The 26,372-nt window shown below is 47.3% G+C and overlaps 3 protein-coding genes across 3 annotated transcripts; all 3 read left to right on the plus strand.

Annotated features, from left to right (window-relative positions):
• Positions 1-1,055: 1,055 nt before the first annotated feature.
• On the plus strand, positions 1,056-1,982 carry LOC311191840 (olfactory receptor 4E2-like; the record flags this gene model as incomplete). The annotated part of the gene is made up of 1 exon (XM_084264137.1): positions 1,056-1,982. The coding sequence occupies one exon, from the start codon at positions 1,056-1,058 to the stop codon at positions 1,980-1,982; it is 927 nt and encodes a 308-aa protein (XP_084120263.1).
• A 10,520-nt stretch (positions 1,983-12,502) lies between these two features.
• LOC311191115 (olfactory receptor 5AR1-like) lies at positions 12,503-13,486 on the plus strand (the record flags this gene model as incomplete). The annotated part of the gene is made up of 1 exon (XM_084263213.1): positions 12,503-13,486. The coding sequence occupies one exon, from the start codon at positions 12,503-12,505 to the stop codon at positions 13,484-13,486; it is 984 nt and encodes a 327-aa protein (XP_084119339.1).
• A 9,451-nt stretch (positions 13,487-22,937) lies between these two features.
• On the plus strand, positions 22,938-23,873 carry LOC311191116 (olfactory receptor 5AP2-like; the record flags this gene model as incomplete). The annotated part of the gene is made up of 1 exon (XM_084263214.1): positions 22,938-23,873. The coding sequence occupies one exon, from the start codon at positions 22,938-22,940 to the stop codon at positions 23,871-23,873; it is 936 nt and encodes a 311-aa protein (XP_084119340.1).
• Between the last annotated feature and the right edge of the window lie 2,499 nt (positions 23,874-26,372).

A 26,372-nucleotide genomic window follows, 5' to 3' on the forward strand; every position in this document is an offset into this window, starting at 1 on the left:
AGGCATATATACTGAATTACACTTTGAGAACTACTGGAAAATGGTAGAGAATAGAGCGGGACCTGGGAAAATGCTCAGGTATTAGCAAAAGGCAACAGAGGCACAAATGAAAATCAGACACCGCTTCCTTAGTAGTAATCCTCTGATGCTGACTTACAAACTCTCAGGCAGAAATGAGCAGGCAAAGAATTTCCTGGTGTGATGGCAAATGAAAATGAGCATTCCTCTGCTGGTCACGTTTTAACCTCTACAAGAGAGTGAGTGCATTTGTCTACTGAAGACCTTCAAGAATTACTCTAAGTGACAGAGGTAGAGAAACTGCAGAATATCGCAGCTTCTGCTACACTAGAAAACACAGTTTCTTCAGAAGAGCATGTTGTGTGAACAGCGTGCCTAAGAGAACACCCAAGCTACCAAACAGCTACTAGCTCAGCAGAGAGGAATAGCAGTGGAGAACATCCCAGACCTGTTTTCCAAGCATGATTTTCTAGTTTCAGAGCAGACAAGCTTACTGGAGAGCCCTTTTGTCAGTTTAGAAAATGCAGTTAGGAGTAGAACATGGTACAGGTCACGGTCGCACCATGTATCATAGAAATAATGCTTGAGCATGGCAAGCATTCGCTTTCCATCACAGAACCTCAAACTCCCAGTAGATAAAAGGCCAGTGTGACATTTTCCCAGCATTTGTGGCTTTTGTCTTGTGAGAGTAGAATGTGATTCCTCCCTGGCAGAATGGGACCACAGACCTTGCACACCGATTACAGTGCAGAAAAATAGCAGTCAGAGCAAGTTCAGGGGTGAGAGTCAGTGTGGAGGAACCAGAAGCCTGGAAAGGGGGTGGGAAGGCAGGAGCAGATATGAGCAGTGCTCTTTGCAAACACTGCCCACTATCAGCTGCGATGTGACACTGTGCTTTCTGTAGCAGGCAGAACAGCTGCAAATGCATCCTGCTTTCATCACCCATGAACCATGGAACTGTAGGATGTCCCCTTTGCATCCTGGTCATCCCATGACTTCACCCTCACGCTTGTGCTATGGGAGCCTGAGCTGAAGCGATGGCACTGGGAAACTTCTCCAGGGTGACTGAATTCATCCTCCTGGGGCTTTCCGATACAAGGGAGCTGCAAGTCCTCTTCTTCATCTTCTTCTTCCTGACCTATGCCATGGTTCTACTGGGGAACCTTCTCATCATTGTGACAGTCAGGACTGACCCCAAGCTGTCCTCACCCATGTATTTTCTCCTTTGCAATTTGTCTTTCTTAGATATCTGCTGCACCTCTGTCACCTCTCCCAGGATGCTGGTGGACCTTCTTTCCCAGAGGAAGGCCATTGCGTTTGAAGACTGCATAGCCCAGCTGTTTTTTCTGCACTTTGTTGGGGCCTCAGAGATGTTCCTCCTGACTGTGATGGCATATGATCGCTACACTGCCATCTGCAAGCCCCTGCACTACACAGCCATCATGAGCCGGCATGTGTGCTGGGTGCTGGTGTCTGCCTGCTGGGCAGGGGGCTTCCTCCACTCCATGGTCCAAACGCTCCTCACAATGCAGCTCCCCTTCTGTGGTCCTAACAGAATCGACAACTACTTCTGCGATGTGCCTCCTGTCATCCGTCTTGCCTGCATGGACATCTATGTCATTGAGTGGCTGATGGCATCCAATAGCGGCTTAATATCTCTGGTTTGCTTCTTGGTGCTGGTCACATCTTACACATTCATCCTGGTCACAGTCAGGGTCCACTTCACTGAGGCGCACTGGAAGGCGCTTTCCACCTGTGCCTCACACGTGATGGTTGTCACCCTCTTCTTCGTACCCTGCATCTTCATCTACCTTCGGCCCTTTTCTACCTTCCCCTTTGACAAGCACATCTGTGTGATCTACACTGTCCTCTCCCCAGTGATGAACCCCCTCATCTATACCCTGAGGAATAATGAGGTGAAGGTGTCCATGTGGAAATTGTGGAAGCGCTGCAGAGTCTTCTGAGACAAGCTGGGCTTGCAGCAAACCTGGAGTTTCCTACAGACTAATGGAGGATTGGGGCATGGGAACGGGGTTGGAATCCAACATGTAGGGCAATAGCTGGAATCCAAAGGATGTCTAGTTCCAGTTAAGGAATTTACCCAACCTTGGTTTCTTCAGAGCCGTAGTTTTCATTGGCACTCTTATCTGTTTTGTGGGCTTTAAGCCCCCTTAATCCACCTATGAATTTTTCACTGCTGCAGGACAGATGAGACACTTGTAAGGTTTTTACTATTCACATCACTTTGCATTTATAATTGCAGTTTCTGATGACAACCAGAATGTCCTTCTTTGCACCCTCAAAGAGAAGTCAGAAGTACAGCGTGACATCACTATGCCATGAGCGCAGTGACACAGTGAGTAAATTAGAAGATTTTCAGGTGTTTGGGATGAAATTCTAAGGGAAAAGTAATTATGCTGTGGCATATAATGAAGTCTAAAGAACAACCATCAGAGCACTTGATCTGTATGAGTGGGAAATGGTGAGCAGCCTCTGAACATTGCTTGGGAAGAGTAAAGCACCATCACACAACAGAACACTAACATTGTTAACTGCTTATTAAGAAACACAGAAATGTTTAAGGCATGGATAATTCTTTTCCCTGACCTCTGGACCAGAAAGATCTGAACAACTGTGACCTTTGTCAGCATCTCCCCATCTCCCCCTCTCCTCCATTGTCTTGTCCTTGCTTTTTTATGCTTGTTTCCATGATATTCCTCGGTTTCTCTTAAAAGTGGATGGCCTCTTCCTCATCACCACAACCATTTCTCTGGCAGGGCAAGTGATAGCAACCTACTTAAAAGATATTTCAGCTCCATTTTTAAAGCTATTACCTACTGTTAGCACAGAAATCTGGTTAGAAAGGAGTTCTGGAGCCTGAGTGACTTCTCCTTCCACATGGTTGGTAAAAGAAAATAATTTCCTCTACTTCAGCTCTGAAACCATTAAGTGTGTGGAAAAAGCCCCCGTGCTGTCCACAGTGACTGGGTCTTATCCCTTTGGTTTTCAGATTGCTTCTTGCTTAGAGTTTTCTGAATTATCTGAAATAACCAAGTCAAAGTCAGTTTATATTTAAAACTGGGTTTAAATTTATCAAAACATCATTTCAGAAGATCATATGGAACTAGAATATTACAGTCTAGGAATCCCAGAATAGTCTTATTCCAGTTCTGGTAAGCTCCAAAAAATGCTGGCATCAGGAGAACAACAGAACTTCCATGTGTTCAACAGAAGGTCAAAGATCTAGAGGGAAGTCTGACCAGTAACCCAGCCCTTACCAGGGAGGCTGGTACTTACAAACAGTTACACAGCAACTTCTGCTTGGGTCATACGAGAGCTGCTGAAATGTACCCCCAGCTTATTTCCCAATTCGGAAAACAAGCAACTCTGCCTGTGTTGAAATCTGCTGGTCTCACAGAATGGAACAGTGACTGTGACAGAATGATGGGCTTTCCATCACAAAGAAGAAACTGGAAATGGGAAACAGCTCTTTCACCACCAGTTTCTGAAACCTGAAGAACACAAGCTTCATCCTAAACAGTGTAACTGCTGAATTCCCTCCCACAAGAGGCAAGAATGACTTGGGTTTGGTTGGGGTTTTTTTTTGTTTTGACTTTAGGATGTATTATTTGCCAAAGACCCTTCTTACCTCTGCCCATGCAGGGGTAGCATGGCTACACAATATTGCAGAATAGACGAGGGAGCAGTGAGGTCACGTTTACCCCCCCAGTCTGAAGGACCAGGTGTGAGGTTTTGCTTTGTATGCTGTCTGTGACGGAAGGTATGCGATCTCAGGAGTAACCACTTTTGGGAATCGTTACAGTTGACAAAGAAGATCTGTGGATCCCAGGGTGGGAACATGTCTCTTCCACGAGAAGATGAACAGCGCCTGAGCCATGCTTTTTTGGTTTTATTTTGAAGGGAAAACCTCACTGATGAGGTCAGATGGACTCAGTGCAAACTTGTGTGAGATAAATCAATGAGCTTTCCCATATCTGGAATAATTTGGGACAGGCTGAGGCTGAAGCTTATAGCTAGAATCACACTCAGCTACTTGAGCAGAGTAGGTGTTATACCTTGCTGTCACCACATACATGGTATAGTGTTCAATACAGTACAGCACAGGATAACGCATTATCAACAGCTAGCGGCAGTAAAGCATAAATTTCACAAAGCCAAGTATCTACAAAACATAAGCTCTGCAAATGACAGGTTTATACATATATAAAACTGATGTTATTAAAAATAAGTGTCGAGAAATGGAAACTTTCTAAATAGTTTCACTTGTGTGGGATCAAAGAAGTAAACCCAGCACGAGACATTCCTCCCTCTGTATTTCCACGTGCTATATTGTGCTTTGCCACCAGATGGCAGGGACGGATGTCCTGACTGTCTCTACATATTGGTGTTTACAGTAAAGGATGTGGAGATTTTGTTTGTAGTATTTGAGACATATAATTATGCAACTTTCTTAACTTTTCAGTCTTGATTGTCTCACACAAACGAATTATTAAAACATAAGGGACAATATGTAAAGGAAGAAGTGACAGAATCCTGTGCTACATCGGGACAGTTAGTGACAGACAGTGTCTGGGGATGGCAATGAAAGAAAAGACAAGAGGATTTTGTTCTGCAAGATGTTTTCAACTGCTGACGTTTCCAACTTGGAGTAATTAAGCTTATGTACTCCTCCAGAAAACTTTATCCTTTAGGAGGGTGGCAACTGTATCATCAAATCCATCAGAAGTTCAGTGTCTGCCAATAGAACTGGGGGAATAAATCAGGAGTAAACTGTGTAAAGTTAAACTTCTTGCTTCAGGATCAATACATTTTTGAGTTGAGCTGAATTGGCCTGTGTGTCTTTCTAGGTGAATGTAGGGAAATTAAGATTGGGCAGCAGAATCAGAGACTGGAGTACGAGATGGAGAGGCAGAAGAAATCTTCACTGTCATTCATCTTCACTGTCATTCATCCAGGTTTAGATATTTATGGGATATTGAATTCATTTTGTAGCTGAATGCTACAGTCGAAGTAGTAAATCCAGGAATGCTTTTTTTTCAAAGGGGAAGAATCATGACAAATGCAGAAGGGGAAAAAAGTGAACTATAAGTGACTGATCTGTAAATAATTCGGCACTTCTGTCTGCCTTGCCAATCTTCAAGCATGCAAGATTTATCAGTTGTAATGAATTGGGAATGTAATTGTCTCCCAGGATATGGGAAGCATGTCCCTATGTCTGCGTGGGGGTGAGGCAGGCTGACATGGGGCAGGCAGCTGTGCTGTAAAACTGGAGTGGTTCAGACGGGCTTCGGGGGGAAGTCACAGGACTACGATGGTGGCGAGTCTAGGGGCAGAACCATCCCTCCGGGCAAGCCAAGGGCGTGTCTGCTGAGGACACACAGATAATAGAATCATAGAATCATAGAATGGTCTGGGTCAGAAGGGACCCCAAGATTCATAGAACTCCAACCCCCTGCCACAGGCAGGGCCACCCACCTCTAGGCCTGGATCTACACAATGATGAGTTTATCTTGGCAATTTCTGAAGTTTGCTACTGCCTGAAATGAGACATGCCCAAGCCCCAGGTAGCACTTTCTGCCAGCACTGTCTGCACCACTGCTTGCAGAGACCACGCCAGTGCTCTGGCTGCTCCACTACATCCTGCCCTCAGGTGCACTTCTTGCTCTGGCTTTGGGCCCTTGCTTCACTCAGACTTGCACCTTCTCCTTCCCGTACGTTGTCATGTTTCATTTCCCTCCTTCCCTTTCTCTGACTGTCCTCTATCCTGAGCCAGGATCCTCCCACACAGCCAAACACACCCCACTGTGGTGGTTCACTTTCTTCCTCAAACACACCGGGGTTTTCCTCAGATGAATCTTTTGCTCGTCCCATTCAGATCCATCTTGGCATGTGCTCCACAGCTGGTTTGGCCATCCAGATGTGCAGGTTTCCTCACGCCCAGGCACTGGAGCTGGCCTTGCAACAACAGTCAGATTATCCTTGGCCCTTAGGCTTTTTCCATCCTGAATAACATTCAATATAATGAGGCTGGAGTTGATGTTCACTGATGGGGGCCAAGTGGTGCTTCTGCATGATCTGTTGTGGTATGAATATATTCTGGGGTGTCAAAGGTCTTTTTGGAGAAGGGGACTGAACCCTGCATTTCCAGTTACCTAATTAGCAGCCTTCATTTGGGTCTGTAGGTTGGTACACATGGGGAGATGGGATGGAGGTGCTCTTGGTTGTTGTTACGGTAGTGAAAATGGGACAGGAAATGAGGATTTGGGAGCTTTGCTTGAACTACAGGGTGCTTTTGGGGCAGGGTTCGAGATATGACCTGCACTGGCAATGCTGGAGGGGTTGGCTGATTTCTCAGCATTTATCTTTGGCTGCCAACCCTGATGAGAGAGTGTTGTGCAGGAGCAACTTGAGGGTGGTTGAATACTGGAAGAGATTGTCTGGATAGGCTGTGGAGTCTCCATCCCTTGACATAGTTAAAACCTGACTGGACGCAGTCCTGGACAGCCTGCTTGAGCTGATCCTACTAGAGTAGAGGTGTTGGTTTAGATGATCTCAAGAGGTCCCTTCCAACCTCAATGATTTAAAGTGTGTAAAACAAGCACAAAAGCCTGATAACTATTAATAGATGGCCAGCAGAATCACACAGAATTGTCGAAGATGGAAGGGACCTCCATAGCTCATTGAGTCCAACCCCCTGCCATAGCAGGGTCCCTAGGACAGGTCGCACAGGTCGGTATCCAGATGGGGCTGGAATATCTCCAGAGAAGGAGACTCTACACCCCCCTGGGCATCCTGTCCCAGGGCTCCCTCACCCTCACTGGGAAGAAGTTCTTCTGCATATTGGTGTGGAACTTCCTGTGCTTCAGCTAGAGGCCATTGCCCCTTGTCCTGTCCCCACAGACACTGAGGCTGGCCATTTTCCTCCGTGTCCCACACTCCAGATATTGATAATCATTGCTCAGATCCCCTCTCAGGCTTCTTTTCTTGTGGCTGAACAGCCCCAGCTCACTCAGCCTTTCCTCATAGGGAAGATGCTCCAGGCCCTTCATCATCTTTGTAGCCCTCTCTCCAGGAGATCCCTGTCTCTTATACCAGGGAGCCCAGAACTGGACACAATACTCCAGGAGGGGCCTGACCAGGGCAGGGCAGAGGGGGAGAATCATCTCCTTTGACCTGCTGGCCATGCTCCAGGATCCTATTGACCTTCTAGGCCAAAATGATTTTCTGTCAGTTGATAAAGTCCCCATCAGAACCAGTGTGTTGAATTGCAGCTGTTTCTTTATTTGGTCTATCTGGAGTCACAAAAAACTATAATTTCCTATTTCTGGTTTTTCTTTTTCCCACATGTCCTCTAAGGGAAGTACCCCCTAGTTCCTTTGTTTTTCTATGAGGAAACACTCTGCAGATCATCGCATGTAGTGATTTGAAATAATTGCCCTGGTTTTGACAAGGAAGCCAAATACAAACTCCTTATGGTTTTTGGAAGCCTGTGTCTCAAGACAAGCAATTTAATACAATTGATTTGTCTCTCCAGAAAACTGCTTCGGCCGATTTTAATAAGGCCTCAGTAGATGCTGTTAAAAACTTGGTGCCTGACAAGTTGCAGTGGTGCAGCTTGGCAAGTGAGTTTTCTAAGTGTGTGTAAATTGGCTCCACTGTGCATCATTAAAAACTCAAGTTCTTTCTCTCCTGGACATCAGCATCTCCCTGAGTTTACACTCAGTTTTGAATATTGCCCTAATTTGGAGTGAAAGACCACCTCAAAGGAAAAAAAAAAACCCAAACAAAACCCCAACTCCTTTGAAAACTGGCAGGATCTCTACAAGGCTTTTGTTAAATCCCAGGAAAACTGAAGAAATCCTGTTTAAATCAATTTTCTTTAAAGGCTATGGGTCAGGCAGAGCTATCTGCATTGCACTGGAGGCACAGCTTTAAAAACTGCTTGGATTGGGCTGGTTTCCAATGTCACTTTTTGGGGGCTCACACACTGCTGGATGTTGAATCTGGTCCTCACAGCAAAAACTAAATTCAGAAATGGTTCTTGGCAAAGCTAAGGCTAATCCAGAGCTGTCCCAGGGCTCCTGCTCTGCAGAACTCTTCTGGCTGCTCCTTCTTGCCAGAACCTGGTAAATAGGGGACAAAGTTTTGAATACAATCCCATATTTAATTTCAGAAGAGTGGACGCTGTCAGGGAAGCCAACAGTGAGTACAGAGCCCACCTGCAATGTGGGATTATTCCCTTATTAAGCATGAAGACAGCAGAATTACCTCAAGCTTAACCCTGTGTCTGAAACACAAATGCTTGTTGGAGAAAAAGGAGCATTTTTGGCAGCCAAGTCAGGAGTCAGTCTGTGCTCATGGTAGGCTTTCCTCGCTGGAGAGCTCAAACCTCCTTAACAAAGCTCAGCAATCCTGCAACTGGTCAAAATCAAATCACTTTGGTTGTTTTATGCTGGGGATGGGCATGGCATGGCATGAGGAGCGGGCAACAAAGCCCCTCTCCAAGCAAAGAGCTGCCCCCATGCTGCATGTCTCAAAGATGTGACCACACTTCTGGCTTAAACTGGCAGGCCTGGGAGAGCTCTAACCCAGCTCATCAGCTGGCACATGTCTGTATTCTGCAGATTGATGAGATTTTTTTGTTGGTTTGAGTTTTTGTTGGTTGTTTTCATTGCGTCACAGAATGGTTTGGGTTGGAAAGGATCTCAAGGGTCACCTAGGTCCAAACCTCCTGCTATGGTGGGAGGAGTGGGGTTTGTTTGTTTGGTGGAGGTTTTTTAATTACTTTTATTATAATACAAAGGTAAGAACTGTAACTTTAGAGTGTGCATCTTTAGCTAGGGGTTTCGTGTAGAGGCCACAGTAAAACAAAAGTGAGTTGTAGCAAGACTGAGCTGTTCAGATGAATAAGATACATGATGAGTTTCCACTGTACTACATATACCAGTGGCTTAGGGGTATGGGACAGCCACACCCGAGGGATTTGCACTATCCAGGACTGCTTTGAGGCACTACAGGATGCAGAATACTACCTGATACATATATATTTTTTTAACCTTGAGACAGAACACCCTTTCTACAAGCAACACATCACCTCTGCAGGTGTTTGGACTTAAGGCATCATTTCTATTCCTAAGTGATGTTTCAGAGCCAGTGCAATTACTGGGTGTGGACTGATTATTTCAGTACCCAGCGTATGCAGAGGCTACTACAGCTGTTCTGATGAGGCCTGTATTGATGTAAAAATCACTAGGCCCTGACAAGCACCAGTAAATCAAACTGATTATAATAGCAGCATGATAGGCCCGGCTGGGGAAGCTTTTGATGACTCCTGATGATCTTCAGGAGAGCTTCAAGGCTGTTCGCATGTGTTACATCCAAGTGGCGTGTATAGTGCAGAGGCATTATAATCCTGGGGGTTCGGCCTTCGTAGCATTGGGCTAACGGTGTCATGAATAACCTCGTTAAATGGAAAGCCTGATTAGATTAGAATAAAAGCGTATCTTGGACACTGTCCTCTGTTTCTACTTCTAACAACCCAGTTGAGAATATCCCTGCAAATACACAACTGAGCATGAGATGTGGAGCTGAGAGCTGGCAGCACAAACACTCTCACCGATCCTAGGATGGGGCTGGTGTGTCACACCCCAAAAGAAGCTTTTCAGGCTTATGATGTAGCCCTTGAAGGTGTTTATAATGGCACACATTACCGCGCTGTCACTTCTCAGAAGTTTGCATTTGGGTGAGGTATCTGCCTACCACACAGACATCACACTGGTGGCTGGAAATGGATAGTGTAGGAGAATGTCAGCATGATGTTGTAATGAAGTTGGATTACCAGGACTGGGCTTTAGACATAAGGTCTGAGATTAAAAATATCAAAAGCAAATAGTAGGGGGGCCCTTTTTGTAGCCAGTTTTAGCACATCATCTCTTACTATGGGTACTTTGAAGCCTTGGTCCACGTAGAGATTTTGCATGAGGCATTGCCCTCTCGTGGCTGTTCAATGCAAAGAAGGGCAACTGTCAGTGGAAGTGACACCAAGCCACGTTAGGAAGATAGAAGGGCACAGTCCTGATTCTTCTCACAGCCATGGACAAAAAGGATCCTTTTATTGTATCTCCTCCTGGCATCAGGGTTTATCACAAACTTATTAACTCCATTCTTTATTGCAAAACTTCAGGGGAAGTATGATGTCTGGTGGTCCTAGGGCTAACCGCAGTACACAGAGAAAAGATCTGGACCACACTGGTCTACGTGACCAATGCAGGACAGGCCTGTGCTTCCTAACCCTTGGACAACTCCAATTTCTCTTCTGACATTTACAAAAGTAAGACTTCTGAGTTGCACATCACAAACACAGCAAACGGGCTTTAAAAATGATTGACGAGCAGTATCGTTCATGTTCATGGTGCAGACACTACAGGCAGGGAATAGTGGAATAGGAATGGCTGTGTTCTTCTTCCAGTACTTCAGGGGGAAAGTGGTGCTCCTGTAAGTGACTGTATAGTCCACAGATGCTTTCTGGGTGAATTCACCCATGGGGGTGAATTTTCATTAGCTCTTCAAAGTAGTACTGGTAATTTATGTTCATTCTTATGTCAGGGTACACATCTTCTTCAAGTAGTGCATGGATTGCACAAGTAGTTTATCTTCTGTCAGTTCTGCAGGGGCTACAGAAAATGAAAAGGTTGCTCTTGTACAACAGGAATTAGAGATTGCCCATAACATGAATATGGAAGGCTTTTACACTGGCACATGATTTGTAACTGAAAGATTTCAAGCTCCAGGGCAAGACAAACTGGTTTGAGAACAGTTTGTAATCAAGCAATTTTAAGGCTGTAGGCTAATTTTAAAAACTGGAATGCTGGACTCTTGTGAGACGTAGAACTTCAGTAACCTGGAAGGACACCTAAGGTGGGCTGGCAGGACTGAGGAAGAACGACACTGTCTGTTTCTTGTCCCTGGGAGTAGGCTCAAGTATCAAATCACAGCCCTTTAAAGAGGTCCTACAACAGGAAAGTCACAGGGATCAAAGGATTCAGAATGAAAAAAACAGTTTATCGTACCTCTAGTGCACCTTGAGCCTTTGACAATATTCTGAAATAGGCTCATATATGCAACATAGGTAGCATCCAAAAAGCTTCAGAGACACTCCTCCCCAGACACATCCTCACATGTTTATAAAAACCTCATTAAAGAAGAGGTGCTCACCCTTCCAGGCAGGCTGGTGTTTTTGACAGTGCTTGCAGATGTATGAATGAATATTTCTGTGCTGCTAAATCTGGACCCATCACTTCCTCAATAGATTACAGACAACTAGAGAGTACCAGTAACTAATTTTTTTTGTAGCAGTGAGTATCTCTGTGTTAAGTTTCTGTTGCGTTTCACCTGATTATTAAGTTCCCCATTTTAAGAGCAAGTGATGCTGTGATTTAAAGCACTGTGTGCCTTTTACTTCTACTGACTAAAATAATTCTTTCAGGAGCTTAAACTCTGACTTTGTTCCCTTTCAAACTGGAAGCAAGCTTCTGTGAGAGCCCACAGATGAGCCTGTGTCCGATGGGATATCACAGTCATGGATTTAATTTGTTCTCCGTAGCTCCTGGAAATGAGAATTTCTTACAATGCTCACACAGTGTCTCATCATGCTCTAATCTGTAAATAAGGAAGCATTTGAGCCACACTTTGCTTTACCTCTCTATAGAGCTACCATGTAAATTATTGCCCTAAGTACCGAGATACATTTGGCATAGGAAAGCAGGGTAGATAGAAAAGTCCTTCAATGCTAAGTCTTCCTAGAGCTCTTTGAACTGGGAAAAGGGGGGTGGGAGGGGAAGTCCAGCTAGATCCTAAAAGTACTAATGCTGTTATGGAAGTCTATAAGGTAAAATTTATAGAAGGGAGGAAGGTCTTTAATCGGGTACTAGATTATATCTGGTTTTATATGCCACTGGATAAAACATACAACCAAAAGAATCCCCAAAATGCATCCAAGGTATACTACCTGTCTGATTACCGAGGATTTAATTCTTCTGTGATAGCATTATTAGCTTAAAAAAAAGGGGGGGGGAGGGGGCTTTCTTGCTGAAAGAATTTCTAGAGATCTGTACTTCACCCCTTGCTCAGTCAGCTTGCTTGTGGCTGTGTCCAACGAAGCTAGCCACCACAGAGAGGGTGTCTGCCTTCAGCTTTCAACTGTTTAGTTTGAGAGGTCTTGCAAGAATGAAACTTTCTGATCCATCACTGTTAACACCTACATTTTGCCTTTCACATTAGGTATACACGAGTAAAATGTAGATTTTTTTAAGTGTGGCAATTGTGAACTTGCAAAAGTTTTTGAACTGCAACATAGACCAAAACAGAAATCACTCTTTAGAAGGGAGATGCAATTCTGACCAAGTTACAACTTCTTCTTTCTTCCAGGTCCTCCTTTGCAAGCATTTCTACAATGAAAGATAAGATGCAGGGGGTCAACCTATCAACGGTATCTGAATTTGTTCTTGTAGGCCTTTCTGACGTTCCCGCAGTCCGTTTTCTTCTCTTTGTGCTGTTTTTGATCATTTATTTGGCCACCATGGCAGGCAACATCACGATCCTTGTTGCCATTAGCACAGACACCTGTCTGCACACTCCCATGTACTTCTTCCTTGGCAACTTATCATTACTGGATATCTTATGTCCCACTATCACTGTGCCGAAGATGCTGGCGGCCTTGTTGTTTGAGCACAAGGTGATTTCATACACTGGCTGCATGGTCCAGCTGTTCTTCCTCATTGATGTTGTAGGGACAGAGATTTTTCTCTTGGCTGTGATGGCGTATGACCGTTATGTTGCAATATGTCACCCGCTGCAGTACATGAATATGGTGAGTATGAAGCTGTGTGCTCACCTCGCCATTGGCACCTGGGTAGTGGGATTTTTTAATTCTCTGTTGCACACATCTTTGATTTTTACGCTGCTTTTTTGCGACTCGAACGAAGTTGACCAATATTACTGTGATATTCCTCCTATGCTGGCTCTCTCCTGCTTTCCTACGTACCGTAGGGAGCTGGTAATTCTCGCAGTTGCTGGGGTCCTCGGAAGCAGTGCCTTCGCGGTGACTCTGATATCATACATCTATATCCTCCTAGCTATCCTGTGCATGAACTCCTCTGAGAGCAGGCACAAAGCTTTCTCCACCTGTGGTTCTCACCTGACAGTGGTATGCCTTTTCTATGGGACCACCATTTGCACGTATGTTAGGCCTTCCTCCACCTACTCACCCGATCAGGACAGGATAGTTTCCATGCTCTATGGAATCCTCACTCCCCTGATAAATCCCATAATCTACAGCCTGAGGAACAAAGAAGTTAAATGTGCCCTAAGAAGAGTGATTACCCACATAAGAACTGCTTTGACAAGACCACATCTCTGTTGGTCTCTGTTGTCCCTAGCAATTGGATAGGCACTGCAGTTTCACTGATTGTCTCTAATTTTAGCCATCTGAAAGTTAGATGCTGGAGTCAAAACTCCTTCTCTGGGCTCCCTTTACAGTTAAAAGGGAAAGGTGTGCACCTCCAAAAAGCCAACTGGATGGCACATCTTCAGGTCATTATCACAGGAGGAAATGAATTCAGCTGGTAATGTTTTTCTCCACTGAGCACAGAAGTAGCTTAGATGAGAGCCTTAGACACAGGTGTGTATCTTAGAGTGTGGATGTAGGGAATGGGGACTGTAGACACACTTTAATACATATTAGCAATACTGTGCTAATACATTCTGCTGTATTAGCACAGTTTGTAGGACTGGTACCTCTTATTGACCACATTGTTTCTTCAGAAAACATAAGCTCATTCTCTGTGCGAGACTGACTGGAAGGAAGGCTCCTTTGCCATCATTTAAGGCCATCAGTCCAGCTGTGATTTTGACCAGAATGCCAAGAATCCAACTGCAACACCTGCAGTGCCACCAGGAACAATCTAGCATAATGTACCTCAAAATCAGTCTGCCAGGGTGTGAATGAACTCCCACAAACTGGAGATGTCAACTGTGCTGCTGTCCCCAGATTAGACAGCCTTTTAAGACTACAGCCAGTGTAGGGAAAGGAAGGCTTTGCAGTCATGGGCTATGTGACCATTGCATGGCATGGCCTGGGTTCTCTGTGTTGGCAGATGGATGAAGGGCTTACAGAGTGTGCTTTGGGTCTGTGTGAATCCATAACTAGAAACAGTGCTTCATTCCAGGCAAAAAGGGAAGACGTGGCTGGCAAAAAGGTGGAAATGGATGTTTAGAGAGGGGGAGCGCTGTGCAGCCTCCTCTGTGTGTTGTGGCCATATCTCTGTGTGCATCTTTGCTGAGAGGCTCTATGCTGGGATGATAAATCCTTGCAGCTTTGAGATGGACCTCAGGCTGTGTTAGAAGTGCTGTGGCATGTCGCTCCAGCTGTTGTGCCTGGTGTTAAATAATTGATGTGACTGTCGTTTGCACACTACTCCTTACTAAAACCATATCCTGAGGATGTCTTTCGTAGTGCCTTTTCTTGTGGTTCCTGTCTTGGTGTCAAGGATGTCTTGGTGTAATGTCATTCCTGCAGGAAGTCATATCTCAGTGGTAACTAATACACATTCTTAAGCAGTGTAAATAGTTTAAGCTTCATTAATTCTCAGCTGTTAGTCAACAATGGGTTCAGAAATCAACTCTAGGGACAAAACAGCCTTTCTCCACTGAATTTTCAGGGGAGTTCCTTAAGACCAAAAGTCTATTTCATCAACTGAAATACATGGAGGCCCATCCAAGACCGCTTAAATTTCAAAGTCAAGTATTAAGAAGTCAGTGAGGTCACCCAGGTAGCTGTAACACTATAGAACTTCCATCTCTTGACCTACAGTGAGGTTGGGATTCAGTTTTCTAAAGGTTTAGTGGCAAGCAACATGAACAAAAATATCTTTCCTGGTCCATTATTCCTGATGCATAAAAAGTACAGGTGACTCAGACTCATGGTTCATTTCCAACAACTAAGTGAAAAGATCAAGTCCTCTACTGCCAAATGGGAGTTACTTCCCTATTATGAGCAGGGCAGCGTATGTCTACACGAGGTTTCCTGTGATAGGAGAGCAGCAATCAGCCAGGAGTACCAATCTGAGGGCTGATACTTGTGGAGGGGGTCCGAATTAATGTGTCTCGTGTAGGCCTGGGTGGAACAGAGGACAGAGAGGTTCTGAAGATAACTTTGGAAACGCAGATGTGAGAGCAACTAATTGGATTATAAACAGAGACTTTCCTAGCTTTGTGGCTGAGGAAGGCCCCAGCCCGTGTGGGTTTTGCCATGAGCTCAGTGGGGCAGAGGGGGGCACGGTCATGTTTATCATGCTACAGCTGCATTTTCAAGAAGCCCTGAGGCTTTTTGAGCACCAGGTGTTGAGGATTTCTGTGGCAAGATTTTGGTGGGGAGGGGCTTAGAGGACCGCAGCGGTGGCTTCTGCAGGGAGCTGCTAGAAGCTTCTAGGTTCAACAGAACCATACCAGCTAGCACTGCCATGGGGAGCCTTCGATGCAGCCATCCCCTCTGGGTATGGGGCAGTGCAGGCTCTGGGGTGAGCCTCAGCCAGGACTGCATGGAGGAACCCCAGAAGAGCAGCCAGCTCATCTGGTCTTACCCACAGTGGGTGGCCCTGCTGCCAGGACCGCACAGCTTCCCGAGGTGCCCTGAGCCCACCCTCCCTTTCCCATCCCAAACCTACTGGGGTAGGAAACTCCACACAGCTCCCCTGATGGAGCAGCCATCCCGACACCCCTGCAAAAAAAAACCCACGTTCCATCACTTTGTCAATACCCTCTAAAAAGTGTTCACACAGTAAGAGTCCATCAAAATGCTGACAACTGTGACATTGATGCAGCCCGAAGCTGCTGCTCTGTGTCCTCGTCTGTCTTGAGGTCCTTCAGCTTCAGCACGTCGTGGCCCTGGGGCAAGCCCAGTGTGGGCAGGGACTGATGCAGCATTTCCATGGACCGCTGCACTGCCCAGGGAGCCTCTCACAGTTCACCTGCAGTTGTGCCTCTCCTGCCAGAGAGCGCTCAGGAATTCTGCCCTGGCGGTTGGGCCGTTAACCCCTGGGGTCTGTCAGAGAAGGGCAGCACAGCTTGGTACTGCCTGGGCTATTGGAAAAACACTGAGAGTTTCTTGCACAGCCAAAGCAGTTTGACCATGGGGGTTGGCCAGAAATGAAACTATCTTGTCTGAGTCCAGGCTCTGATGAGACTCAGGGCTCATCCTTAGGAAGCCCCTGGCTGGGTTCACCTGTGGAGGTGAAAGTCCTTTCAGGCGCTCCTTGGGACCACTGGAGCCTCCGCCTGCATTTACCGCCCCAATGCTGCTTTGCCCCTTTTTTGCTGCTGGCTGCATCATGTTCTGAAAGGAAAGACAGCAGGAGGGACTTGCTGTTACCTGCAGTTCATCCCTCTCTCTGCCAGCATGGTCCTGCTCTGGTGCCCTGGACTGCTCCCACCCAGCTGTGCCCACCGGGCTTCAGCCCCTCCGTAGGCCTCAGCCTCTTGGCACGTGTGGGTCCCTGGGGGAATCCAAGCCTGGCAGCTGGCTCCTGCCCACGGGGAGCAGGCCCTGCCACTGGGGCCTTAGAGCTCAGCATGAGCAGCTGTCCCCTCTGGGCATGGGGCAGTGCAGGCTCTGGGGTGAGCCTCAGCCCCTGCCTCGGCCAGGGCTGCGCAGAGGAGGAGCCCCAAAAAGCAGCTGGCTGGTCTGCTCTTACCTGCAGCAGCTGGCCCTGCTGCCAGGACAGCACAGCTTCCCAAGTGGCCCTGAGCCCGCCCACCCTCCCTTTCTCATCCCCAACCCCCCCAACCCAGCGGGGTAGGAAACATCACAGAGCTTCTCTGAGAATGAATGTGATAGTTTATTGAAAACTGGAGTTGGAGCAGGACCAGCCCTGCCCCTGCTCTGCATGGCCAGAGCGCTGAGAGGAAGAGCTATGCAGGGATGGTGACACGTTCTTCCGCCGCTGGCACATCTTCTTCTGGAGGGAGTGGAGGGTGCTGCCAGAGCCCTGGTCCTCCTGGGCTGTGTGCAGGTGGCAGGAGCACTCATGTCCGGACGGGGAAACCCTGCAGTGGTGCTTCCAGGACAGGCCATGCTGGCTGGGGGTCTCCTCTGAGCTGGAGGTTGTCACGGTGGGAGTGGGCACGGACTCCTGCGTTGGGTTTCCCTCTGGGAGGCCAACAGGAGTTAAGGTCTCCATGGTGTCTGTGCTCCAGGAGGTGACTGTGCTCCGGGAAGTGACCTGGGACCATGTCCCCCACCGCTCCGAGCTGCATGGGGACTGCCTGCCAGAGGAGCAGCAGCCTGGCCTAGCCCAAGGGTGCTTGTGTGCTCTGGGCCCCTCCTCTGAAGGGAGTCTGAAGGAGGTCTCCTCTGAAGGGACTGCAGAGGTCATGTCACTGAAGCACCTGGAAGCAGCTGTGGCCTCAGCTTTGGGGCAGACAGGTGCCAGGCCTGTGCACGGGGCTGTGGAAGCCACCGGGCAGGGGACGGATGCCCCAAGCTGCTGCAGTGTGTCCTGGTCTGGCTGGAGAAGGTGGTTCGGCTGCAGCCATGCAGGAGCAGCACTGAATGGCCCCAGGGGTCCAGCCCCAGCCCAGCCCAGCGTGTGCATGTTCCCATGCACCTTTTCAATGGACCGCTGCACTATCCCAGGAAGCCTCTGATCCTTTATGTCCAGGTATTTCCTCTCTGTAAGCATGGAGAGGATGCTGCCCAGCTCCTGGCTCCGCACCAGACTTGAGCTGATGGGTGCTGCAGCATGGAACCAGCTCCCGTGCTCGGTGTTGTCCTGGCACCTGCCTTGGATGGCAGAGGAGCCCTGAGGGATGACATGTTCCCTTGGCCAGATGGAAGAGGATATTGTCCCTGGTCCTGCTGCTCTACTGCGAAGGCTGGGAAGGGCAGTAGGAGGTGGTTGGTTTGTGGCCATCTCCTCAGAGTAGTCCCGGCGCTGCGGCTCCTGCTGTGCCTCCCCAGGCAGCCCCACTGCAGTGACCTGCCTCAGGGTCCGAGTCCCCCACAGACTGTGTTCTTTGGGGGACTGCATGTCACCGGGAGCCGGCAGCGGTTGGTGACACAGCGTCAGCAGGGCCAGGGTCTCTTCTGTGGTGTTAGGGTCCCCCAACAGCCTCTGGATTTCCTTGACAGTGGTGTCTGCCTCCAGCTGCGCGCAGGGCTGCCCCTGCCCCTGTAGAAGGAGCTCTAGCAGCACACGGCCCTGCCACTGCGCCACTCGCTCCTTGGAGCGCTGCACCGGCATGGGCAGTGCCCCCAGTCGCACTTCCAGGGTTTTCCTGGCCATGTGCATCCTCAGGGCAGAGTGGACTCTGTGGACACACGTGGATCCAATTGAGAACGGAGACCTCATCTCTCTGAGAGGTTCTCCATCCTGGCTCCTGCACGTGTCTCTCAGGCTCTTGCAGACACTGAAGCTGTCAGTGTAGCTGGAGGAGCTGCAGTCACAGCAGGGCAGGTAGCCCCGCTCCACCAGATGTGCCAGGTCCTTCCACGCCTTCTGCCATAGTTTGGCATCCGGCATTGCTGCGGTGCTGGTCTCAGCCCCCGCCAACAGCAGCAGCCGCTGCATCTCCTCAGTAGCCTTCACACAGTCGGTGCAGCCAGGGATGCAGCACCAGGGCCCGCGCAGGGGGCTCTCAGCAGCACCTGCAAAGCAGAGAGGGCCTTATGAGTCTGAGGGCTTCAGAGGCTCTGGCAGCACCTGGGGACCAGGCACCGGCGCTTGTCCACAGCAGGTTCAGTTTGCTGTGAGAGGCCCTGGCCTGGTGACACAGCCAGACGCTCAGAAGGGAACCCCCAGGGGACTTACCAGTCTCTGTTGCCACTGTTCCCCGCCTCCCTCTCCAGCGTCGCCGTTTCTGGCCATCGCCCTGCGGGAACAGGAGTGTGGCACAGTCACCAATCTGGGACCAGCCCCCACCCGCACTGGCCCTGAGCACCCCCCAACCCCAGTGGGCCAATACCTGTTGGCAATGGCTGATGGCGAGCAGGATGGCCCCGGCAGCCAAGAGCAGGATGCCGAGGCTGAGGAGAAAAGTGATACCCATCATACTGTGGTGCCTGATACAGCCAAACTGAGAGCTGTGGGATGGTAGTGCGTGTCTTATAGGGATGCCTCTATGAGGTCACAATCCAGGGGCTGGTGACACTGCCATGACATCACAGCCCAGCATCACCTTGGCAATCCACGGCCTCTCAGGCATCACTCTGGGGAACCAATCGTAGAATCTTAGAACCACAGAATCACAGAGTGCGTTAGGTTGGAAGGGACCTTCATAGGCTGTCTAGTCCCACCAACTGTGGTGAGCAGGAAACATCGTGCCCCAATGCCACCAAAGTTGGGGCATCGACAGAGAGGCCAGAAGGTGATAAAAAACGTAAAATAAACTATCCTTTACCAAGGGCAGAAGTGGGAATATCAAGCTATAAACCAGGAACTTTGAAGATGGAATGCAAGGGCTGTCATGTAAAAATGCAATCTAGAGTTCATTATTCAACTCTGCCAGGCTATGCTGCCTTGGGGTCCCTCCTGGAAGGAGGGAAGCCCCATGGGAAAGGACTCCCATTGGAGAAGTTCATGGAGGACTGTCTGCCATGGGTGCGTCCCACAGTACAGCAGGGGAAAGGGGTGAGGAATGAATCCCCCCCTCCGGCTAAGGAGGAAACCAACTTGTGAGGAACTGACCCATTCTCCCATTCCCCCAGTCCCTGTCGCTTCCCGTGCCACAATGGGGGGAAGAAGAGAGCAAAATCCTTTTTTAGAGACTGAAGTGCAGTCTGCTAAGAAGGGAGGGGTGGGGGGAGGTGCTTTAAGCTCTGGTCACACTTCTCATCACCTGACTCTGCTGTCACTGGGGGTGCAGGGCAGTGCCATTAATCAGAGGGTTTTCTGTCCTTTATTCCGTGTTGGGTCTGTCTGGCCATGACGCTGACTGTGGAATGATCTCTCCCTGTCCTTATCTCCACCCCTGAGCCTCTCAATATCTATTTTCTCCCCTGTCCAGATAAAAAGGGGAGTGACAGAGCGGCTTTGGTGAGTGTCTGGCCTCCAGCCAAACCACCACACAACACTGATTTCTCTAAATTGACCCATTAAGAACATTTAATGTAGTTTATTTTCCAGAAATAGAGGAAAAACGTCTTCCAATTCAAATCCTTTTACATAAGGGTATCATTTTGTGCCTATTTCTTTCTTGCAAAACTATGTACATAAGCAGAATTATTTATCCTCTTTACGTGTTATTTCTGTTGTTTTGACAAATTCCCAAAACAAGCTTCAGAGAGAAATCCCTGCAGGATACCCTCAGGGAAATCCCACTCTCTTTTCCACCTGAGAGGCTGTGAGGATTTGTCCCGTGAGCATGTGATCAATGTGACATCATTCTGATTTTATAAAGACCTATGGAGCTCGGTATTGACTTCAGCATAACAACTGCTGAGGGTGGGTCTGCAAATAACACAGGAGACCTTTGAAATGAGAGGGTGGGTGAGTTTCTGATACGAAGTCATGCTGTATGGTAAGGTGCTGACTGTGCCTGATGATCATTCCTGCCTGTAGTTTCATTGTGATGAAGGCTATAAAAAACTGCAGGAGCTCTGAGGTTAAGGTAGGAAAATTAAGGATCTTGTTAAGTACCTGGTGATAAAGAATGCAGCAAAGATGGTAAAGAAGAGGAGGTAAATGACAATGCACATCGAAAGAACATTGAATGACACTTTTACACATGAATTCACGAGGAATTTGAGTGTCAGGGGAGATAATTAACAGAACAAAGGAGGATTCTCAGGTTAGCACTGCGTTTAAATCAGGTGGCTAAAGGCAGCTTTTACCAAGCTTGTCCTTTTGTCTTGCCCATGGACCACCTGCAGAATGAAGGGTAGCAAAATTTCTCACCGTTATTACTCAGTTCTGAAAGTTTGTCTTTATGGTTGCTATTCAGGTAAAAGAGTCTGAATTTTCAAGTTTCTCAGAAGACTGCAGAGGACTCTCATGTATATTAACAGGATGAGGGACTGGGACAAGTATTAAATAATAGTTGGAAATACCCTTTCAGGCACTGATCATCATTCTGAAAATAATGGAGATCTCAAAACCAGACTATGTCCTGACAAGAGGCAGCTTGTAGCATGCTTCTCAAGTGTATTTCACTGCCCCCAGGAGCTGCAGGAGAAGAAACACGCATGACAGAGAGAACAAACGTTGCTACTGTAGGTAGCAGGATATAGGCATTACTCCTGTAGATGGTGCAGGCAATATTTGACACCAACATAAAACTGCAAAAGAGTGTAACTCTCTCTCGTTGGCAAGGCTGCTCCATCCTCTTGTCTCATTCTCCCCAGTTAAGTTGTCCTTCCTTACTCTGAATGTTCACTTGAGGGTCAGATGCCATACAAAGGCCAGATGCTCCACCTAAGTATTCTTCGTCTGTATTGCTGTTTCAGTGACTATATGGAGTTGGTTATACCTTGGATCATTTTTCCTTTGCCATATGTGCAGACCTTTCTCCTTTTAGGAATCTTAACATCAATTTAGATGCCCAAAATTCCCAAGTGTAGCTCTACGCTGTCTGTCTACCCTCTTGGCCTCAGATACGTGAGAGCTTTTCCAGATGGATACAATTGCCCCGTGGAAGTGCCTGACTCCAATCTTAGCAAGCACATTTCCTGATAAGGACATCAGAGATGATCTCAATAAAGACATCAGTGGGAGTGAAAGACAAGGATTGTATCATGCACTGAGTTGGAGGAGCATGTTACTACTCTAATACCCATTGGAGAATCCTTTCTAAAGCCTGTGAAATGAGAGAGAGAGGATGTCAGTATACTGAAGGGATGTTCAGAAGGTACAAGATTCTAAGAATGAACGATGAAAACTTTGTTATAGAGAAGTAATCAGGTCATTCTGTAAAAATGCTGAGAATATCCTCACTTGATGGATCCTAGAAGTTTCCGACTAGATATGTTTCATAAAATCTGTATTATTTAACTACAATTGGCTCTGGATCTTTAAATGAATGGTATGTGTTTTAGGTGTCTCCTTGAGCACATTCACATCAGTTATGCAAAAGAGACGAAAATCCTGAACAGGAAAGGAAGTCAAGAAAAGAGAATCTGCCTTAAGATTAACATCTTTGGAAGTCTTTGGTCAAAACGTTAGAAGTGAAAGTGTCAGGCTCCAGGAGTTATTTTGCATGCTTTATGGTCTGCAAGGAGACAGCTGGCAAATGTCTAATCGTGTCATCTACCATCTGAGGGCCCCCCTTGTCAATGGGTAGTGTGTTCAGCCAAAGCAAGGGAGATCTTCCTTCTAACAACCAAGGAATCAACGCCAGGACTACTCCTAGCCTGTGGATATATAAAAAGATACCAGTTCCCAGGCTAAAATGCACAGCCACTGTCCCCCAGGATGTCAAACCCCAAGTTATGCTCTGTTAACCGCAGCCTTAAGATGTTTGAACATGACCTATATGTTTGAAATACAGGAAAAATTGTCAGTGTGAACAAGGTTACATGATTGCAGCTGAGAACACTTCATGTGCCCCTCCCCCACACACCCTCCCCCCGCCCCGAATCCTTGTTTAGATATGGGACTTGGAACTGGAATCAGAGGTCAAAGGACAGGTTGTGACAAACTGCTTTCTTCTAAGAACTGGTGATAATTCCTCCCGAGTTGGCACTGCCATTGCAAGAAAAAAAAACAGCAGTTTTTACTCTTTTTTTCTTGCAGTGGGAGAATTAAATTCAAATACAATGTCAGCTTTTTATATCGATATTTATAAAGTGGAAATTACATCAGGAATTTTTTCATCCTCTTCCTTCCATGTCTGTCTGCAGTGATGTACAAATGGCTCTTGAGAACTGCACTGAGGTGACCCAGTTCATATTCTTGGGACTCACAGAGCACCCACAACTGAAGCCTGTACTCTTCGTGCTCTTTCTGAGCAGCTATGCCCTGACGCTAGTGGGGAACCTCAGCCTGATCACTCTTATCAGGGTCAGTTGCCAGCTTCACACCCCCATGTACTTTTTCCTCAGTAACTTGTCTTTCCTAGATATTTGCTACTCCTCTACCATCAGCCCCAAAATGCTGCTGGACTTTCCAACAAAAACCAAAGCCATTTCTTTTGCTGGCTGCTTCACACAGTTTTATTTCTATGCTGTTTTTGCCACAGCAGAGATTTACCTGCTGGCTGCCATGGCCTATGACCGGTATGTGGCCATCTCCAAGCCCCTGCTCTACGAGGTTGTCATGTCTCCTGGTGTCTGCACAGGCCTGGTCATTGTGTCTTACCTTGCAGGGTTGCTGAATGCCATCGTGCACACAGGTGCCCTGCTCCATCTGTCCTTCTGCAGCTCCCCTGTCATCAACAACTTCTACTGTGATGGGCCACCACTGTTTGTTGTTGCCTCCACTGACACCTACCTCAACGAGGTTTTAGTCTTTGTGTTTGTGGGTTTCAACATGATGGCCATCAACCTGTTCATCCTCACCTCCTATGCCTGCATCATGGTGGCTGTGGGCAGGATAGGCTCTGCTGCAGGCAGGCGCAAGGCCTGCTCCACCTGCGCCTCCCACCTGGCAGCCGTTGTCATTTTCTATGTGTCTGCTACTTTTAATTACATGCAACACAGCTCATCAGACTCGCTGCACAGCAAGAAGATTGCGTCCGTCTTTTACACCGTTGTAGTCCCCATGCTGAACCCCGTGATTTACAGCCTGAGAAACAAGGAGGTGAAGAATGCCCTAAGCAGTTTTATCAGGAGGAAAATGCACTTCTGAAAGACAATCTCAGGTTATATTGCTTACCTTTTTTTTCCCCTCAAAGGAGAATGTTTCATGCAGGTCTCTGTTGCCTCTAAAACCATTGGGCGTCTCATATGCTGGGGTTAGAAAGCTAATTATTCTGCTCTAAAACTATGCCTGCTAACATAGCTGTATGGGTCTTCTCTCAAGTACAAACTTCTCGCCCAGCTGTTCTACCTCCAGTGCAATAATCAGAATCACAGGATTGTATGTGTTGGAAGGGACCTCCAGAGCTCGAGTCCAACCCCCTGTAGACACATTTTCTCATCTTGAAGAGCCCTCTGTGGTGCCTGGGCAAAGCACTGGACAGATTCGGTGGCACATGTTCTTCCTGACCGTCTCCAGCATGTCCCATCACCTCACAACATCTTATAGTGTCCTATATAAAAATCCACATGGGTTTCCAAAGCCGCTTGACTTACTGGTTGTCCTTCACTTGCAATTGAGACTGTTAAATTAAAAAAATCTGAGATCCCAAATAGGATTTGTGACCTCAGTTAACCTGTTTCCTTTGTAGATAGGTGCTCATAGAATCACAGAGTTGTAGAGGTTGGAAGGGGCCTCCAGAGCTCATTGAGTCCAACCCCCTGCCAAAGCAGGTTCCCTAGGACAGGTCGCACAGGTTGGTGTCCAGATGGGGCTTGAATATCTCCAGTGAAGGAGACTCCACACCCCCTGGGCATCCTGTCCCAGGGCTCCGTCACCCTCACCATGGAAAGTTCCTCTGCATATTGGTGCGGAACTTCCTGTGCTCCAGCTTGAGGCCATTGCCCCTTGTCCTGTCCCCACAGACCACTGAGAAGAGGCTGGCCATTTCCCCTGTGTCCCACACTTCAGATATTGATAAACACTGATCAGATCTCCTCTCAGGCTTCCTTTCTCAAGGCTGAACAGCCCCAGCTCACTCAGCCTTTCCTCGTAGGGAAGATGCCACTGTGCAAAGCAAGGTGAAAAGTAAGTCTATGAGCCAGTGACAGGGATGATCTGGACCTTTACACAAAATCAATGGATAGCAGAGGTTTGATGGAGCCTCTAGAAATCACCTAGTCCAACCACCAGCTCAAGGCTAGATCATCCAGAGAGGCTGCCAAAGAATGTGTCCTGTCAGGCTTTGAATATTTGTAAGGATGGAGACCCCACAAACTTTCTGGTCTTTTCAGTACTTGGTCAACCTTATAGGAGTAACATTTTTTCATATTTTTACATGGAATTCCTTGTATTTCAAGTTATCTTATCACTGGGCAGCACTGAGAAAAGTCTGATTCTGTTTTCTTTCCCCTCCCCCCCTACTCCCTGCCCTAGTCATAAGATGACCTCTGAGCCTTCCATTCTCCAGGCTGCACTATATGAGCTCTGCCCTGGTACAAGATGTTCTAGTCTCTTCAACCCCTTCACTAGTCCTGTTCCAGCATGTCTGTGTCTCTGCACACAGCACCCCAGGTGTGCTCTCACCAATTTGACCTGCTGGCAGTGGTTTTCCTAACACAGCCCTTCCTAATGACCTTCTTTGCTTCAAGGGCTGGTTCATGGTAAGCTTGGTGTCCCACTGGACACAGAGGTCCTTCTCTGCCAAGCTGCCACCCAGCTGGTCAGCCTCCAGCCTTTATTGGTGCCTGTGGTTATTCTTCCCCCAGGAACAGGACTTGGCATTTCGCTTTGCTGAGCTCCATGAGGTTCCTCCTGACCCATTTCTCTAGCCTTTCTAGGGGTGTGAATGGCTGCAACCCTCTGGTGTACCAGCCACTCCTCCCAGTTCTGTATCAGTTGTGACTTTGATGAGGTTGTTGTCCCTGGAATTCTTATCAAAATATTTGAAGCTACTTAGAACCATCACTCTTCTTTGGTTAACCAGAGCCTATCTTCCATTTTTGTTAAGCATTCTGACTGCAGACCCGATGTCCAGAATGTTTTATGCACATGCTGAATAAGAATGAATTTTGATGTGCACTTCTAAATGGGGACTGCTTTAAAAGCTGGGATAAAATAAAAAGCTGCAATAATTCTGAATAAACTGGTGTTCTGTATCTGAATATTTTTAGGCTGAATCATAAAACATTGCATTAACTTACTTGCTGACCACCACTAGCCCCCAGGATAGTGACTGTGTAACTTCATAGGCTTGAACTGAATATACTTTTTTGTATATATGAACACCTTAAATGGCTTATTCAAATAAATTTTCCAGGTCTTTCCTTAAAGTAAGTTTTCTTCAGGCTGGAGGCGCTTCTTCCATTTGCTTAATTCAGTGCAGAATACAAAACAGTGATCAAGTACAAACCCTGGGCTCTGAGCTGAAGTTAAGTTTTTATTACCCCTCTGCATTGCTTTACATATAGACACGCTGAATTTCATCAGCCAACATCAGAGGGGAGCACGGTCATGTTTTTCATGCTACAACTGCATTTTCAAGAAGCCCTGAGGCTTTTTGAGCACCAGGTGTTGAGGATTTCTGTGGCAAGATTTTGGTGGGGAGGG

This window comes from Gallinula chloropus, assembly GCF_964237585.1.
Source record: "Gallinula chloropus genome assembly, chromosome: 4".
Classification (NCBI taxonomy): Eukaryota; Metazoa; Chordata; class Aves; order Gruiformes; family Rallidae; genus Gallinula; species Gallinula chloropus.